This window comes from Stenella coeruleoalba, assembly GCF_951394435.1.
Source record: "Stenella coeruleoalba genome assembly, chromosome: 9".
Taxonomy (NCBI): Eukaryota; Metazoa; Chordata; class Mammalia; order Artiodactyla; family Delphinidae; genus Stenella; species Stenella coeruleoalba.
In genome coordinates, this window is record NC_137155.1 from 41,460,747 (window position 1) to 41,480,867 (window position 20,121).

The 20,121-nt window shown below is 34.5% G+C and overlaps 1 protein-coding gene across 9 annotated transcripts in view; it reads right to left on the minus strand.

The window, feature by feature from the left end:
* PHF14 (PHD finger protein 14) overlaps window positions 1-20,121 on the minus strand; it is a 200,505-nt gene that overhangs the window by 121,899 nt on the left and 58,485 nt on the right. For 8 of the 9 annotated variants that reach the window (XR_013829637.1, XM_079931046.1, XM_079931045.1 and 5 more), the window contains one exon: window positions 11,633-11,801. Coding sequence is in view for 7 of the 9 variants with exons in the window: in XM_079931046.1 (XP_079787172.1) it covers window positions 11,633-11,801 (169 nt within the window). In the remaining 2 variants the exon portion in view is untranslated. Of the gene's footprint in view, window positions 1-11,632; window positions 11,802-20,121 lie in introns of those variants that run through there. The other variant, XM_079931051.1, reaches the window with a different exon arrangement.

Genomic DNA, 20,121 nt, shown 5'->3' on the forward strand with positions numbered 1-20,121 from the left:
AAAATAAAATCTTGAAAATAAATCACCCTGCAGTATATACATCTGGTGGCCCACTTGATCACAAATGTTTCTTGTAATCATTCATACGATTTTTTCAGAAGACAATGATTATAATAAAGGTAAGTGCCAAAAAGGGAAAAAAATAAAGGTTACCAACCAATGTGATCTTTAAAAATAAAACAAAACTAAAAACCCTAAAGTAAAGTAAAATAAAATCACAAAGCATTACCATTTCACGCTGCATACAGGATCTTAGTTCCCCAAGCAGGGACTGAACCCACGCCCCCTACAGTGGAAGCACAGAGTCTTAAACCACTGGACTGCCAGGGAAGCCCCTATACCTCACATTTCTAACAGATTTTCCACAAGAATGCCAAGACAAACTACTATATCAAAAAATGAGAAAGGACTTGAATAAGCTTTTCTCCAAAGAAAATATACAAATGGCCAATAAACACATGAAAAGATGCTCAACATTAGTCATTAGGGAAATGCAAACCAAAACTAAGAGATACAACATCACACCCATTAGAATGTCTATTATCAACAAATTAAAATTTAAAAAAAAAAAAAAGTGTTGGCAAGAATATGGAGAGGGCTTCCCTGGTGGCGCAGTGATTGAGAGTCCGCCTGCCGATGCAGGGGACGCAGGTTCGTGCCCCGGTCTGGGAAGATCCCACATGCCGCAGAGCGGCTAGGCCCGTGAGCCATGGATGCTAAGCCTGCACGTCCGGAGCCTGTGCTCCACAATGGGAGAGGCCACAACAGTGAGCAGCCCGCGTACCGCAAAAAAAAAAAAAAAAAAAAAGAATATGGAGAAATTAGAATCCTTGTGTAGTGCTGGTGAAAATGTAAAATTGTGTAGTGCTGTGGAAAACAGTTTGGTAGTCACTCAAAGAGTATAACACAGAATTACCATATGATCCAGCAATTATACTCTTATGTTTATAGCCAAAAGAACTGAAAGCAGGAACTCAAACAGGTGTTTGTATACCCCATGCTCATAGCAGCATTACTGACAACAGTCAAGAGATGGAAGCAACCCAAATGTTCACCAACAGATGAATGGACAAACAAAATGTGGTACAGACATACAAAGAAATGTAATTCAGCCTTAAAAAGGACTGAAATTCTGACACATGCTACAACGTGGATGAAGCTTGAGGATATTATGCTAAGTGAAATAAGCCAGTCACTTACATGAGGTATGCAGAAAAGGCAAACTGACAGAGATAGAAAATAGAATGGTGGTTGCAAGAGGCTGGGCATAAGAAGGAACAGGGAATTATCGTTTAATGGGTATGGAGTTTCTGTTTGGGATGATGAAAAACTTCTGGAAGTGGATGGTGGTGATGTTGCACACCCTGTGAATGTACATAATGCCTCTGAACTGTACATTTAAAATGATTAAAATGATAAAATAAATACACAAATAAATTAAAACCCTGAAGTATAGTATAATTACAAAGTATTACCGTTTCCAGATTATTTGAATGTCGATGTGTATATTTTAACCCTCCCGTAAACAGTCTTAGGGATAAAAAATGAATACAATTGTGAAATTTAGAAAGAGGCTTTTGGTTCTAGAAAAGATTGCAGATCATCTAATTTATTTTATAAATGAGGATACTGAGCGCAAACAGGGTAAGTTAAATTACTTATCCAAGGCCACATACAGGGTTATTGCCAGAGTATGGACTAGAATTCGAATTTATCATGTGCTAGTCCAGGTACTTTCCACCACACACTAGGCTATCTTACAGGTTTTGATGCTGTCTAAAACACTTAAGAATTTGATTTTGTACCATTTATCTTTTACAGGGAATAATGCTACAAAAAAATTGTCCTAGAGAGGAAAATACCATTACATTTTAAATGGTTGATTATTTTCTCAAGTATAATTAGAAGTTATATCCATATATATTTCTAATTAAATAAATATGAGTTATTTAAGTTAAAAAAAACACTTCAATCAATCAATATACTAATGATCAAAATTTCCTTAACACAGGAAAAATTTATAGAGAAATGAGCTATCTTAAAAAATGTTCACACCTATTTACCTGAAAAAACTGAATGAATGAAATATTAAGTGACTTTTTGCTGAAGGTGCTCTAAGTCATTAATCATCAATAACCTTAATTGATAAGTGAATCTGTACTAACACTAAGCTATTAAGATTTGATCCAATTAACTTCTTTAAAATTTTGCCAAGTTACTAATGCAAGAAGCTGTTGCCAGCCATCAAGATGCCTATCATAAAAACATATTGTAAGAAAGACAAATACGGGTGTTAGATGATATCTAAATGTGGTTCAAAATTTTTACACTAAATTTTATGCTAAAGGCTCCAATGCTTTTACAGGTGTTCAGCTTGCTGTTACTTTAAAAATTTCAACTTCTTAATACAAAGGTTTGGGGCAGTGGAAAATAAATAATTTCTCAGCCAGTAGAATACTTTCCTACTAGTATTAATAGTCAACTTCTAGTTTTATTGCTCACCTCAATCTTCTGTCTTTCCTCTTCCATTTCAGTTATGTTACCTCTAGGGTAATTTAATGTACCTCTCATCTGGACACTCTGCCTTCTAGTTTATATTACATTATTTGAGGGTCAACTTTCTATCACCATAGTTCTTTGAGGACATAGACCATGTCTTCACTTTAGTGTTCTATTCAGCATCTACTGCCCGGTGCCTTACCTCGTTAGTTGCTCAACAGGTGTATACTGAAAAAATTAACCTGATCCATGGTTCAAGAGTAGGACAAGGAGTCACAAAGACCAGAGAGTATGGAAAGACGTGGATTCCCACTCAGGCAATTTTTACTGCTTAACTATTAAACTCAGGAATAAATATAAAGCACTCACACAAAAGATAATTACCTACAATTTTGACAATTGTGAAGAAAATATAACGTCAATTCATGCTTCTATACATTATAAACAGACGTTCATCTTAAAGTACTGTCTTCCCTTCACTGGACTCTGAAGGTTTTCCCAAGAGGACAAAATAAAGATCAAACCACTGAGGCTGAGAATTGTGTTGTATGCATTACCAAGTCACTATCTACCTCTAAGTGATATGAGATAAAGCTGAAAATTAGCAAAATCAGGGGAGATGAAATAAATACAGAATTACTGGGATCCGTAAAGGTGTAAAAAACAAAGCAATTAAGTCTTAAAACTAGAATACTATAACATCATAAAACAGACTGTGTGATACTAGACAGTGACTGCATCACATATCACTAAAACAGCAACCTACAAGGTCAGTGGTATTACAAGTTGTTCTGGCTTGATGCCATAGAAACAAACTGGAAAAGTGGAAGGAAAAAGATACTATTTTAAACTAGTAGAAAGAAAGTACTATAATAAAAATTCATAGTTGAAAGATTAGAACCACGTAACATTTTAAGAAGTTCGAGAAAAAATATTTTATCTAATATAGGAATCAAAGGAAAACAGTATGTATGAAGTATGGTCATTTTACATTTAAAGGTGCGCTAGGTATATAAAACTAATACGTATAAAAAGGCTTTCATGCAGGAGAAGTAAAGCAATTCTCCCAGAGCAAAAGAAGCTGAATTATATTATGATAAATGAGATCCCAGTTCCCCAAACGAAACATTTTCATTCCTACAGTAAATGAAAACTATATTTAAAAATTATCCCCAATTATTATTACTGGCTAACGCAGAAGTTAAAACCATTAGAGAAAACTGCTAGCTTTCTCCAGAATGTATAATTAGACATATGACAGTTATTATTTTATAAAGTGGTATTATACCATTTATACTGAATATATGGATCCAAAGCATAGGCTCAACCACTAAAAAATAAATAAATTACATCAAAGCCGACTTCTAAAATATACATTGGCAATGGATGGTATAAATTGTAGGAATTCTGGAAGAAAGAATTGCTTAATGTAATCAAAATAAAAGGGACTCTCTTTGTCAAAATCTCTAATGAGAAAAGCCCTATATTCATTTGTGTAGCTTTTATAAGAGGAACAGAGGAAGAGAGTCATTGAGTTAACAACGCTGACATCTATCACAAGAACCTTTATCTTTTAAGATTCTCTACTTCTCTCATGCCTCCTTTTAATTAACTAAAAAAAGAAAGAAATGAAAAGAAATACAAGGGTGAGAAAAAACCTGTGACTCACCTGTAAATCAACGGCAAACACTGTGAGGGCTCCACTGGATATGCAGCAAGCTAGGGAAGGAGTTAAACTTCTCTCTCTTAAATACTGCTAAGCCTGTAAAAAGCCCACGTTCACCCTCTTTGGCTTACACTGAGGTTATCCTCTTGGTATTTCATAACTCTTCAGGTCTGTATTTATGCTGTCAGTGATGCATATAACCGTTTTATTAAGAACTTCAAGCTTGCCTTGCAGAGGGCTCAGAGCTGGGAGAATATGGATGAAGACGGTATCACAGTCCTCTAAGAGGAAAGGAAAGGGGGCAGGAGTGGGGGGTGGGGAAAGGAGTCTAAAATGTTGCTTTTTAGGGCACCCACCATGTGCCAAGTAAGCACTACATTAAGCACTTTTTAAGCTGCAGTTGGTTACTATGCTAGATTGTCTGTGGTCAGTCCGGCACACACCACCACCCCCACCACCCTTGCTTACTCTAAGGGTGGAAACCACATTCCCCACAGTCCCCCTTCCCTGGAAAGTTCCATGTCTGTAACCTCATATTTGAAGCAGTTAAGTAAAGTGAAGGCCATTTTTTCTCAGGAAGTCATGGGAGTCAGATGCTTGGCTTTTTCAGATGCTGTAGCCTTGCTGACCTTTCCATCAGCTCCCACTTCACAGTCCTGGCAGGCTTTGCAGACTTCCCCACAAACTCTCACTTTTCTACCCACTCATCAGTGATGTTCACCTGAGGTCTTCACTGTCAAGTTCTCTGACCTAATGTCAGCTCCTACCACCTGCTTGGTGCTTCAGGATAGATATTTCATTGACAGTTTCTCTGATGTTCAGTAGAGCTCCTCTGACCTATGGTGACAGCTTTCTTGATAGCCACGCCCTCAGCTATGCCAACAGTAGTATAAGGCCATAATTCTCCACAGAGTGACTTCCATTTTCCTGACCAAAGCCTTAGTCACTAAGCTGCTGGAAGCATGAAGATACTGTGACCCTAGCCCAAGAAATACCAGGAACAACTACTAGTAATCTTGTCTAGAAAGGCAGCCTAATAAAGTAATTAAAGTATGGGCTCAGGAGCTAGCTAAATTTGATTCCTGTTTCTACCACTTTGAAGCTGTATGTTCTTATTAGATAGGTTACTTAAACTCTCTGCCTCAGTTTCTCATTTGTAAATGGCAATGATATTAGTTACTGCTTCACAGGGTAGCTACGACAATTGAATAAATATAAAATACACAGTAAATAACAGGTAAAGGTTAAACAGAAATATGCTTTTCAACCCTTTTTCTTCTTTAGACTTAGTCCTCCTATTTGTACCCAGTAATAAAAGAGAATAATGGCTACTGAGATGCTTAAATACTGGAGATGGGATATTTGTGAGCCAATCTAGGAAGATGTTACAAAGTCTTATCTCTGGAGCAGGAAACAACATGTGAAGAATTTTCTAAAACCAGATCATTCCTCTTTTATTTACTAATACTTGAATATTTCTATGTTTTTTGAACTATCTCCATACTGTTTTTCCATATGGCTCATTCTTCAATTTTTTTCTTATTTTTTTTGACAGATATACCTATAGAAATGTCAGATAATCAAAGTTCAAAATATGTGCCCTCATAATAAAGATAGATTCAAGGCATGTGAATTGGGTTGGAGAAGGGGAATGTTGGGAGAAAAGTTAAAGAAGACTTTAATTCTATTTTTAATTTATTAGAACAAAAAGTATTCACATATTACTTTTATAGTTAAAACTTAATTTAAAAATAATTCTAACATTCAGAATGATAAATTTCAAAAACATTGATAACTAACAATTAAATATGATAACATTAAAATGTGAAACAGAGAGAATCTCCATGTTTGTTTAAGAAGGGTATTTTCTGAAAGTATACTATTTTCATTCTTATACAGATAAATAGCTCTTTTACCCCATTTAAAAAAAAATACTAAATCTTTAGTGCTATAATTTTTTTCAAACAACTTTTCTGGCTAATCTTTTTATGATCTTTGGGTACAAATAATCTAGGAGAAAAAAGTAACACCGAGACTATTCACTTTGAAAAGCATCTATATCATATTAAATCAACTGTCTCAAAATATGCTGTATTCCTTCAGATTTCTATAAATCCTTATTAAGGAAATCAGAGTAGAATGAAATAAAAAATGACTTTCCTCAGTATCCAAATAATAAAAATATAGTAAGGTTTAACGAAGTGTTCTACTCCCATTGTACACGTTGGCCATGATAAATGGCAACTGCCTGTCAGCAGGAAAAAGTGGATGCCATTTTTCTAACAGCAGCCTTGTTTGGCATAAAAGCGGCACTGGAGCACAGAGACTGAGTCTATGGGCTCATCTCTCTTAACACTGATCAAACCAAGTGAAACAATCAAAAAGATATTTGTTGCTTAATCAAAAAAACCTGAGATGTGGTAAGCCAAATGTTTTAGGTAGATTTGGAGAGACTAGTTAGGAAAGAAAAAAAATAGTAAAGAAAACCACTATGTACTTCTCCAACTTCACTCTCAATGCAGAGCATACACTCTTTTTTTCCCACAGCAGGTTTCATAGTACTCAATTAGGTGGGAAAAAAAGCAAACCAAAACAGAGAACAGCAAAACAAACATATACTGGCAGTTCATACATACACATGCTGTCAGTGTACTTATTGATTTGCTGCTTCTAATTTTTTTTCTTTTTGTTTGATCTTTTTAAATACCAATTTCCTCGAGGTAAAATAACCTTCAAACATTTTATTAACTTCTACACTATTACACTGTAACTGACAAGATTAATGCCAATGCGCTTGCACAAGCTTGAAAAGGAAAATTGTTCACACCTAAATGAAAGTACAAAGAAAAGGAGTGTTAAATGTAATATTTAATGTGGATGAACTCAGTTACATGAGTTATAAGTGGATATATGCCTGGCTTCCCACAGATAACACTACGGTATGGAACGACACATGACCATTTTGGTATAAGATCAGAATATCACATTCCCAACTATGCTATCTAATGATCAAATGTTTTTATAACTACTCCATTTGTACCTCAACTAAATGCTCTTTTACAGACCTCAGAAAAGACACTAGTTCTTAATTCAGGCTGTCTGGGTTCAATTCCTATTCCACTTACTATGTGTAAGATCACAGGTAAATTACTTAAGGTTTCTGTGCCTCAGATTCATTTTGAGTAATATAGGAGTTATGAAAAGTTAAAAGTAACTTATTTTTTTAAAGAGGGAGTAGGGTGGAGGATTACTACAGTATCTGGTATATGATCAGTCCTCAGCAAATGTTAGGTATTATTATTATTAAACCATCTTATATAAAAGTAAACTAATTCCCCACATCCACTTCTGACTTACCTACCTTTGAAAAATGTAATGAAGTAAAATACACAAAGGTCAAATAATAGGAAGAAATAGAGAATAATGGTTGGATTTATTAGCAATATAGATTTAAAAGATGTTAAATTAATAGTAGTAATATACCAGGATTTACTCAAATATTCCAACACGTGAACCCCTTCCTTCTCCCTTTCACTCCCTTACTACCACCATGATGTTATTTTTAAACATAAAGATATAAAGTATAAAAGGAGAGAAAGTAATAACAGATGGTAAGAAAAGATATTCAATAAAAATGGAACTTCAATCTATAGTAGCTCTCTGATCATTTTTTGTTTTTGATGATTCTTGGACAGTCCCACAGAGACAGACTTCAAAAAAACAGATTAAAGGGCTATATATACTTAATTATACTGCAAAGTCTGAATTTTTAAAAATAAAATTATTCTAACAGAATATCAATTCATATATCGCACAAGATGGATTTCTGAAACAAGATGAAATCATTTTTACTAGCATGAAATAACCCCAAACTACTTTTCTAAAAACTGTGCTATCACTATAACCCAAGGGAACATAACAAACTTAACAGAAATGGAAAGTTTTAGAAGAGATGATCATTTCAACAGTTTTACTGAGTGAGATATTACTTTGAAATGAGAAACTGAAGTTTAAGTTCTGTCATGAATCCCCTATGTCACAAGGGTAAAATTTTCTTGAAAATTCAGATAGAATACTATGACTACTGTGAAATGAACTATATTTTGATGAATAATGGCCGGAAAAACAAAAAACTAGCAAAAGCAAAAATACTATTAGAAAGAATTTAAGGATGGAATATCCCAAAATGTAACATATGTACTAAAATAAAAGGTGTAAGTAGGAAGATACTAGGAACAACAATTAAAAAATTAAAGGAAGAGATAAATCAGTTATTTATTGTGAAAGGTACTTGACTAGACAAATTATTATTAGGCAGTAATATACTTGAATTCCCATAATTAACAGAGTGCTAAGAAAAGAAACTTTAAAATGTTAATACAACTCAAACAAAAATGACCAATAAAAAATTAAGGTAGGGACTTCCTTAGTGGTGCAGTGGTTAAGAATCCACCTGCCAATGCAGGGGACATGGGTTTGAGCCCTGGTCTGGGAAGATCCCACATGAAGCGGAACAGCTAAGACCGTGTGCCACAACTACTGAGCCTGCGCTCTGGAGCCTGCGAGCCACAACTACTGAGCCTGCGAGCCACAATTACTGAAGCCCAGTGCCTAGAGCCTGTGCTCTGCAACAAGAGAAGGCACCGCAGTGAGAAGCCTGTGTACTGCAACGAAGAGTAGACCCCACTCACTGCAACTAGAGAAAGGCCACGGGCAGCAACGAAGACCAAATGCAGCCAAAACAAAAAATAAATAAATAAATTTAATAAAAAAAAAATTAAGGTAACAATAGAAACTCAGCCAAGATCAAGATCAAGAGACTGATCATTCTCTTTTACATCTCTCAATTCTTAAGTTCCTCAGTCTGTTACCTGACCAACTGAATATGCTTATCACAAGTTTTCTGAACTGCTGTACAGACTGATGGAGCAAAGGCAGAGAAGAATGAAAAGAGTAAGAGTAATAATCATAAATGTTATCCAGAGAGTTACTTTCAGACTTTAGTCTGCATAAGACTAACACCTAAGATATCTGCTTAGCCCAACCCCCTAATTCTAATTCATTAGCTCTAGGATGAACCCAAAGTCTACATTTCAACAAACACCCCAGGTGATCCTGATGCAAGGAATCTGTGGCCTCTAGAATACCATTTCCAAAGATGGTACCTCATGGTGCTCTATGCCACAATAAAATATTATCTTGAAAAAAAGTGCTCTTTGATAAAATAAGTTAGGAAAAAGGATAAATAAGGAAAAGTAATCATTTTTCTAAACATTAGTATTTCTCAAAGCTTCAATATGCATTTGAATTCCCCCCAAAGAAAAAATAACCATACTATATTTCCTAAAATTACTGGGCATAGAATCCTTTCTCGTCTTTTACCTACCAACATCTACAAAACTTTAACACAAGAAAACTAGAGACAAAGAATAAGATGAGAGGAATTGGACTAAATTAGAAAATTTAAAAGCTTCCTTGTAATTCTAGGCTGGAAAAGCAGACAGGTAAATTAGAAAAAAAAAACCAGAATCCTCATTTATCTTAAGTAATACTAAACTATGGGCACATAAATATCACTATAATATGTACAAAATTCCCCTCTATATGATAACTCCAAAGTTAAAAAATGATAGTACTGTTCCTAAGGATTTCTTTAAACAATAAACTAGAAAAAATGTTTCATAAGAGGATAATTTTGTAGACATAAGAAGTTTTTCTCTAAGATTTTAAGAATAGCTTCAGATAGTAGCAACAAACAGTTATAGAGAATATTTTAGAAATAGAAACAAACAGGCTTATTTAAAGAAGGAAAATTCTCTCTAGTTCATCTGTAAACCAAATATATTTGTGAAGTCTAAAAAATGTTTTAAAGTAGTAGAAATTATAGATAAAACTATTTCAAGTTGATCAATTTAGAGCACTCAAAATTAACTACTTCAATTATCTAAAAGATAAAAATTCCCAGATTTGCCTCTTTGATTTCAAATGAGTCCATAACACAAAACTGAATGAAATAATCTAAGTGATTTCTCTTAAACAAAATCTTTTAAGTGATTATATTGTAATATAGACTACAGATTAAAAAAAACTTTTGAGAAAACTGTTAGTTTAAGGAAAAAAAAATTAAGACTCTCTAAAACCAAACAGATAAAACAAATGAATGATAACTAACCCTAAATACATATTTACATCTCCCTCAGGGGAAGGCAGATTTTTTAAATGCGCCTGCCTTGGCTCAAGGTAAAAAGGTGAAAAATGTCTCCCCTTAGAATTCATAACTGCAAGCCACCCCTCATGGGTTTGGAGTAGAAATTAACACTACTCATGTAATGGAAGAGACACACATGCTAAACTTTTATTTAAAATGGTCTTAGGTTGGTAGAGCTCCCAGGCACCTGGTAATAACTCTGACCTCAAAGAATTTTCAATGACAAATAGGCTAACAACCTGATAGAAAAGCTGAATAAGACTTGCACATACATATCCTAGAAGAGGAAATACAACTGACCAAAAATACATAAATACATGCTCTAAATCATCTAAGTGTTGAGGGAAATGCAAAATAAAATGTCCATGTACTATTTTACATGTATCACACTGGAAAGCATTAAAACATTGGACAAAACATGTTTGGGAGCAAAACTTATACCACTTATTCATTATTGGTATAAGTGTAAACTGGTTTGGAAAATATTGGAATTACCTAGCAAAACTGAAGATGCAGATATCCTATAACTAAGCAAATCCATGCCTTGCTATATACCCTAACTCCCTGTTACCATGCTGCAGGAGACATTTAGAAAGATATTTAAAAATGAGTTGTTTATAAAAGTAAAAAGATGGAGACAACAAAACTGCCAAACTATAGAACGAAAGATAAATTAATAATGATCTATTGTTTCAATAAAAAACTACATATTAGTGAAAATAAATGAACTACAATTACACAGATCAGCATGTGTGAATCAAATCAAGATAACGTTGGTCAAAGTATCAAATAACAGGAAAAAAGTCTGACTCCATTTATATGAAGTTCAAACGCTGAAAAACTATGTATTATTTATGAATACATATATACATACTTATCAATACGTATAAAAAAAGGAGTGAATGAAAAATACAAAGTTGAGAAACGTGGTGACCTCTGGGCTAGATGGATGGTGAAGTGAGTACCGATGGATTCAAAGGTGACTTCAAAGGCTTTGGTAATATTCTATTTTTGAAGTGGGTTTGTGAACACAATGGGCCTTCATTATTATTATGCTTTATGTTGAACATAAAAACTGTACATTCTCATGTATGATTGCTATATTTCATAATATAAAATAAACTTTTAAGAATAACCAATAGCAATATACATGTTTCTTTCATTGGCTACTGAGTATATGTTTACCCTTTGTCTTTCTCACCCCTTAAATTCTGACCTCAGAATTTTGTAATGTTTATGATAACTAGGGAATAAATTACCGTGTTTCTTATTGGAATCTTCTTGGGTTCTGGAGGCATATCCTGTGGAACAAATTTCACTGGTTCCTTAATCTGCCTCCTTGATCGTTTGGTCCCATCTGGTAAGGTTTCCATGGCCATGTCTGCTTCCATGTCACTGCTCCCTGCCTGGTCACATTCTGAACACTGCCTACATAAAGAAAAAAATATAAGTTCATACATTTATTTTTACCTTCCAGCATTAGCTATGTTTTCTATAAATACAAAATTCAGGTATATGTTTAGAATATATGAAAATATACACAGGAACATGTGACCATAGAGTATACAATGATTATACATACAGAAAAGCACATACATTCTTGTAAGAGAAACAAAAATAAGTATAATGTATCAAGCAATTCCATGTATCCCTAATAAGTATAATAAAAACACATGTAATACTGCTACATGTTTAAGTGAACCAACATAAGAAGCCCAGATAGTTTCCATTAGGAAATCATGATTTTTCCTCAAGTGACATATACTGTGACACCAGAAAATCAAAGTATTCATTGACCCTGACTCTACGTCTTGTCACAGCTATAATATCCTTGAATCTTAATTAATAGCAAGCTGTACTGAATATACCAACTAAGGAAGTTCTGTAAAAACAGACTCTCAGAAGTGAACAAAAATAAATGGATCATTTTGGTTGGTGGCCTTTACTACGTATAAAAGACAATATATAAATTTATTTATGAAAAGAATGTATTAAAGTAGCATTTTTAGGGCTTCCCTGGTGGCACAGTGGTTAAGAACCTGCCTGCCAATGCAGGGGACACGGGTTCATGCCCTGGTCCGGGAAGATCCCACATGCCACAAAGCAGTTAGGCCTGTGAGCTACAACTACTGAGCCTGCAAGCCACAGCTACCGAGCCCGTGTGCCACAACTACCAAAGCCCGCACACCTCAAGCCCGTGCTCCACAACAAGAGAAGCCACCGCAATGAGAAGCCCGCGCACCACAACTAAGAGCAGCCCCCGCTCGCCGCCAACTAGAGGAAGCCCGTGCACAGTAACGAAGACCCAACGCAGCCAAAAATAAGCAAATAAGTTAATTAATTAACTTTAAAAAGTAGCGTTTTTAAAAATATGGGGGGAAGATGGAAGAATAGAAAGCAATAGGAATCTGAATCTCAACCTAGACAACAATTACATTAGCAGAGTCTGCCTGACTTATCTATTTTGGAACTCTGGAGTCTACTGAAGGCTTGCAACTTCCAGGGAAAGGCTGGCACAGGTAAATTACAGTTAATTTTGGTCAATTTCAGCTCTTAGTACAGTAGTAGCTACCTATCCCCCATCCTAAGCCACATGGCAGGCAGCTGTGCACATGTTCCTGCAGCAGCATGTCACAGCTTTTAGGAGCCAGGTTGGACAAAATGAACCCTGTCCTCCAAATATTGGGGATATGTGCTCTGATCACTGATTGCTGCTTCTCATCACATGATGGCAGACAAAGAGGTGGGTGACCCCTCCTATTATTGCAAACCCCACCCGTTGGTCCAAAGTGACTTCCAGGACTTAGCAGACTGGTACCCTTTACCCCCCACCTTCATGTTTCTTTTTCCCCTTTTGGGAACCAGACATTAAAGACTAGGACCTTCAAAAGAAAATGCATATATGGGAAAAAATTTTAAATGACCACACTTGCCCAGGGAAAGGCTCAGAAAAGACATGAGAAAACCACAAGTTTACACTTCAGGCTGTTACCCAGCACAAAGACAGCCCGCTACAATAAAAACAAACAAGCAAATAAATAACAAAACACAGCAAGCCCTGAGGATGGAGGAGAACCTCATTTCCAGGAAAATGGACATCTCATTTCCATTATTTCCATTGTTTCCCCTCTGTTTCTCATTTCGTAACTATAACCTTTGTCAGTACATTCTCCAACTTCTCATGCTCATTCTCACCCCCACCAAAAGTAATACATTTAGGTGACAGAGAAACTTGTTTTAGAGCACTCAGATAATAGAAATATTATGCTCTGAAAACCACAAAACACTGAACAACTCAGAAAAATCTAAACAAAATGTAACTGCCAAACAGAAATTTATCTATTCCTATTTCAAGACAACTGCCACATGATACTTGCAGTACAAAAAGCCAACACAGATGAAAACACTACCTGCAACTCTTTCAGCAATCTTTTAAACTCTATAGTCCTCATCTTTTTTTTGTTTTGTTTTGTTTTGACATGGACCATTTCTACAGTCTTTATTGAATTTTTTACAATATTGTTTCTGGTTTGTTTTTTTTTGTTTTTGTTTGACATGGACCATTTCTAAAGTCTTTATTGAATTTGTTACAATATTGTTTGTTTTATGTTTTGGTTTTTTGGCCACAAGGCATGTGGGATCTTAGCTCCATGACCAGGGATCGAACCCGCCCCTGCATTGGAAGGCGATGTCTTAACCACTGGGCCGCCAGGGAAGTCCCTATAGTCCTCATCTTATAAATAGCCTTTAAGATATGAAAAAGCATCTCTGCTACATTAACCGGTACACAAGAGCCTAAGAAATAATAACTGAGGATAAAGCCATGGCCTGTCCAATTCCATGGAATTACATATATTGGGGGGAAAGTCATAATTATCCTTCATAATATCAAAACACATAACTGCCTTCTTTTAGTAATCCACTAAAAAATAAATTAATTTAAAAAATAGAAAAAAAAATCCACTAAGCTGCTATTATCTATGAATTTAGCTAAACTCACCTTAATCCTGTATATTTTTACTTAATATATTCTATTAGGGAAGAGAATGTATAAAATCTATAATTCCTATGCATAGTACTAAAGGTAACCTTAAGTAATCAAAAATTCCATTAATTAAAAATGGATTTTTAAGTATAAATAATGAAAATTCAGGTAAGGAATTTATGCCAAAGCACTACCTTCATACTGAAATACTAAGAGATTTTCCTCAATTTGCTGTACCTTCTTGATCCCCAGCACCCTACACTGTAACTTATGTTCATAATAATTACCTAAGGAGGTTTTAAAAATCTTAATTACTAAAGTAAAATAATTTTTATTGTATAATGCTAAAACAAGGAAGAATGCTAATTTAATCTTTAGAAAATATAATTTGCATCAGGCAAAGAAAAAAAGATTTTATGAATTTTTAAACATAATAAATCCAGTAACACTCTATTTCCCAAATATTATAAATAATTTATGATTTACTTTTTTTTCCTTTATAAATTACCTCTTTCGGTCTTCAAAGATTTCACACCATAGTTTTTTTTTCTTATTTCTAAGCCTTTTCCCATGCTTTCCCCACTTTTTAGAGGGAAATCTTCAAAGGTGCCTATAGAAAACTACATCAGGGAAATACAAATAAAAACTACAATGAGATATCACCTCAAACCTGTTAGAATGACTGTCATAAAAAAGACAAGGGATAACAAGTGCTGCCGAGGATATGGAAAAAAGGGAAACCTCATGTACTGTTGGGAATGTAAGCTGGTACAGCCACTCTGAAAAGCAGTGTGGAGATTCCTCAAAAAATTAAAAATGGAACTATCATATGAGCAATTCCACTTCTGGGTATTTATCCAAAGCAAATGAAATCACTATCTTGAAAAGATATCTGCACTCCCATATTCACTGCATCATTATTTACAATAGCCAAGGCATGGAAACAACCTGTGTCCATCAACAGATAAACGGATAAAGAAAATGTGGTCTATATATACAATAGAGTATTATTCAGCCATAAAAAAGAAGAAAATCCTGGCATTTGCAACAACATGGATGGACTTTGAGGACATTATGTTAAATGAAATAAGTCCAAGGCAAATACTGTATAATCTCACTTATATGTGAAATATTAAAAACAAAAACAAACTCACAGAGAATGGACAGGTGGTTGCCAGAGGCAAGCGGAGGGAGTGGGCAAAATGGGTAAACGTGGTCAAAAGGGACAGACTTCCAGTTACAAAATAAATAAGTCCTGAGATGTAATGTACAGTATGGTTACTACAGTTAATACTACTACACTGTATGTTTAAAAGTTGCTAAAAAAGTAGATCTTAAAAGTTCTCATCACAAGAAAAAAAAAATTGTTTGGTGATGGATGTCAACTAAACTTAATCTGGTAATTACTTCACAATATATCTATATCAAATCATTATGTTGTACACCTAAAACTAATAAAATGTTAAATGTCAATTATATCTCAATTAAAAAAAGAGTTAATGGGAGAAAGGGAAGACAAATTATGAAGAAAAACATGGAAAAAACTACTTGCAAAATTCTTCATAGAAGAGTTTGTGCTACATATTTTCTTTTTGTCTTAAAAGAATAAAAGTATATCCAGAGAATAAAAGGATAAAAGAAAAAATGATTTTATGAATTTTAAACGTAATAAATCTAGTAATGCTCTATTTCCCAAATATTATAAATAATTTATGATTTACTTTTTTTTCCTTTACAAATTACCTCTTTCAGTCTTCAAAGATTTCACACCACAGTTTTTTTCATGGATAGACCTTGAGGACATTATGCTGAGTAATATTTTTTAAGTAATATTACTCAATTCTCTGTCAAGTAATACTCTTCATAATATTCTTTAAATAATTAGAAAATGCAAGACAAATTCTGATCAGATGGGTGGTGGAAACATAAGATTAGTACCCCAAAATTAAAATAAGTATTTACTATTTGAACTACTCTAACGAATCAAACCCTATTTATTTATACCTTACCAGGCTTGTCTTAGAATGTAAGGTAGTGTTCAAAATTATATATTTTAAAAAGCAAACCAAGATAACATAAACTAAAAGTGAAACAAAATACATTTCAAACACTGGGAATAGGTATAAACAAAACAGAGCCTAGATTACACCTTTACTAGTCCCTCTACCCCCTGCCAAATGCCTCACCCACCTAATATTCTTCTTCATCTGATTTGCCCATCTCTAATCTAACCTAAGAAGTCCTTGGGTTTTCCCCTCTCCTCCTCCTGGTCAGCTCAGCATTACTGGAGAAAAATCAATTAATCACACTTACTAAACAAATTCACTGAACATTCTTGCTATATAGCCTCAGCAAGTCAGTTATCTCTGATTTTTTTCCCACAGTACCTGGTGCAAACTATTTCCTCTCTTCTCAAGCCCCCATTATCATCATCCCAGGTCCTTTCCCCTCTCAAGACTACTTCTATTTCACTGAAAAGTCTATCTAACATGAACTCACTCAAGTTCCCTATTCTCCACCAATAACTACTTCTGTAGCTTTAACCATCTCTTCTTTCCTGTCACATGTCTTAACTCAGTCCAGCATAGCGCTGTGAACTATTGTGGAATGGACCAAACAGAAAGCATCCAGATCTAGAACCAGTATCTTCAGGAAAGCAGTGCTGATACTGGAAGAAAGAGCTGGATAGAATAGTCCAGCTTAGACTGGACTATTTGCTTAGAATAGTAGACTGGACTATTGACTGGACTAGTTGCTTAGAATAGTCTATCAAGCAGAATATGGTATTTGAGAAGTAAAGCAACATACTGCATAGTAATTCTAGCTGGCAGCAAACATAAGGGGGATATAGCAGTAAGGGTGTTAACACAGGCTTGCATAGCATAAAGATAGCAAAAGCAGAAACGGGTGACATCAGAAATGTATACCAGTGGGCTCTGTAGAAATTTAAGCCCCAAACTAGGGCTTAGTCATGAAATAAGGACCCAGTAACAGGACCTCTTTCCCTAAGTAAAAGACTGAAAACTAAGGTAGAGATTAAAGCAGAAATTAGGCAACGGTGTGATGGTAAATATGGGCAAAAGTCCTAATTTGTAGCTTTTGCCAATTTCTGTGATAGGAATACTTCTACCTGTGGTCAATTTCAAGCTATCGTGCACAGAATGAGGAAAAGATGTAGTAGCACACCATTACACAGTTTTTCTAACATATATATATATATACACACACAATAGATTTAAATAAACTAAAAAGCATAGTTAATGGTAAAGTATGTAGGAGGTGAAGTTTTTTTTAGTATTTATCATCTTTAATATAATTTCAAAAATAAACTGGAAATGTTGAAAAGCAAAAAGTAAAAACTGCCTCCCACATTTGAGAGAACTGAAGAAAATAATATTCTCCAAAAATTACTCCAAAAGTAATACATCCAATTAATTGCTAAGCCAAGCTAAGTTGACTTTAGAGGCCAAAGGAAGTTTGATCACTAGAAGCTACAAGATAGTGAAGACTTCACTTTGCTGCAATATTAGCTTCTACTTTTACTTTAAAACATTGCAACTAATGCATAGAACCCGAAGTAATTTAGGTTCTCTGGGGGGAGCTTTCACTAAAACATCCCAGGCTATGCACTTTCATCTGATATTCTTCCAGAAACTCTTACACACTGGAAAACAAACTCTGCAAGCACAGTGGGATTAGACAAATTAATAACCTCATTTAAGAAGAGAAATGCATTATCTACACTTCCAAGATCATGACAAAGCTTCCTGGCCCTGGAGACTACCAAACTGGCTTTCAATTTAGAAACCCACTTAGGATGTTTATTAACACTGCAGGCATTCTAATAAGTGACAGCAAGTTTTTCTTAAATTCTGCTTTCAAAATCACACATGTATCAAAAGTAATACATTCCACTATACTTGAAAAAGAGTTGATCAGTATGACTGGCTCAAGACAAACTGATAAAAGAACACTATGAAAAAGCAATCATGTGAAAATGGTGAAAGAATGTGAGCTTCTTAATAAAATGAACAGAGGTAGGTTTATGAAATAAAACAATGAGGTCAGAAAACTTGCTTTAATGTGTTTGAAGAATACACACCTTTTTGTATAGATTACCATTTAAAAAGCTGGTGTAACAGGGACTTTTAAATTACCACTTTTAAATAATCACTTTTAAATAATCACTTTTAAATAATCACTTTTAAATTTAAAACCTCACTTTTAAATTACCATTTAAAAGTCTTTTCCAAAACTAGAATTTGTATAAAGTTTGTATAAAAAGAATAGTCATGTTCATTCCTGAGCTTTCTGTGGCCTATATTCTTCCTGTATGGAATCAATCTATTAGAATTTGAACATCTGTCTCTTGCTTGGACTAAAATTAAGCATAAAACTTATAAATATCATAAGCTTTTATCAAACATCTGTAGTGATTCAACATGCCTAAGTTAATGAAAAAATAATTCAGAAACATATGTCAAATGTTTCTAGATTTGCAAAGAATGGCTGAACTTAAATACACAACTAGCACAAATGACAAGTACCAGAAGTAAAGCCTTCGGTGACACTAATTTAGAAATAAAATACTAAATTACAAATAAAAGCATGAATATGGAGGCAAATTCTTGATAAATTCATTCAATTTCAAAACAAAATTAAAGCATTTTAAAAAATGTATAATAAAGCAAGAGAATTATAAACAGAATTCATGCTTTAAGAAACCATTGCTAAGATACCAAAATAGCCTCAATTAACTTAAAATTCATTTATCAAAAAACTGCTACATCTTTATTCATATAATGCTATAATAAATATTTATGTCTGAAATGTTCTCACCACAAAAAAATGGTAACTATGTGAGGTGATGACTATGCTAATTAGCTTGATTGTGGTGATTATTTCATAATGTATACATATATATATCAAATCATTAGGTTGTAAAACTTAAAACTACAATTTTTTTTAACATCTTTATTGGAGTATAATTGCTTTACAATGGTGTGTTAGTTTCTGCTTTATAACAAAGTGAATCAGTTACACATATGTTCCCATATCTCTTCTCTCTTCGTCTCCCTCCCTCCCACCCTCCCTATCCCACCCCTCTAGGTGGTCACAGAGCACCGAGCTGATCTCCCTGTGCTATGTGGCTGCTTCCCACTAGCTATCTGTTTTACATTTGGTAGTGTATGTCTGTCCATGCCACTCTCTCACTTTGTCACAGCTTACCCTTCCTCCTCCCCATATCCTCAAGTCCATTCTCTAGTAGGTCTGTGTCTTTATTCCTGTCTTGCCCCTAGGTTCTTCATGACCATTTTTTTTCTTAGATTCCATATATATGTGTTAGCATACGGTATTTGTTTTTCTCTTTCTGACTTACTTTACTCTGTATGACAGACTCTAGGTCCATCCACCTCACTACAAATAACTCAATTTCGTTTCTTTTTATGGTGGAGTAATATTCCATTGTATATATGTGCCACATCTTCTTTATCCATTCATCTGTTGATGGACACTTAGGTTGCTTCCATGTCCTGTCTATTGTAAATAGAGCTGCAATGAACATTGTGGTACATGACTCTTTTTGAATTATGGTTTTCTCAGGGTATATGCCCAGTAGTGGGATTGCTGGGTCATATGGGAGTTCTATTTTTAGTTTTATAAGGAACCTCCATACTATTCTCCATAGTGGCTGTATCAATTTACATTCCCACCAACAGAGCAAGAGGGTTCCCTTTTCTCCACACCCTCTCCAGCATTTAC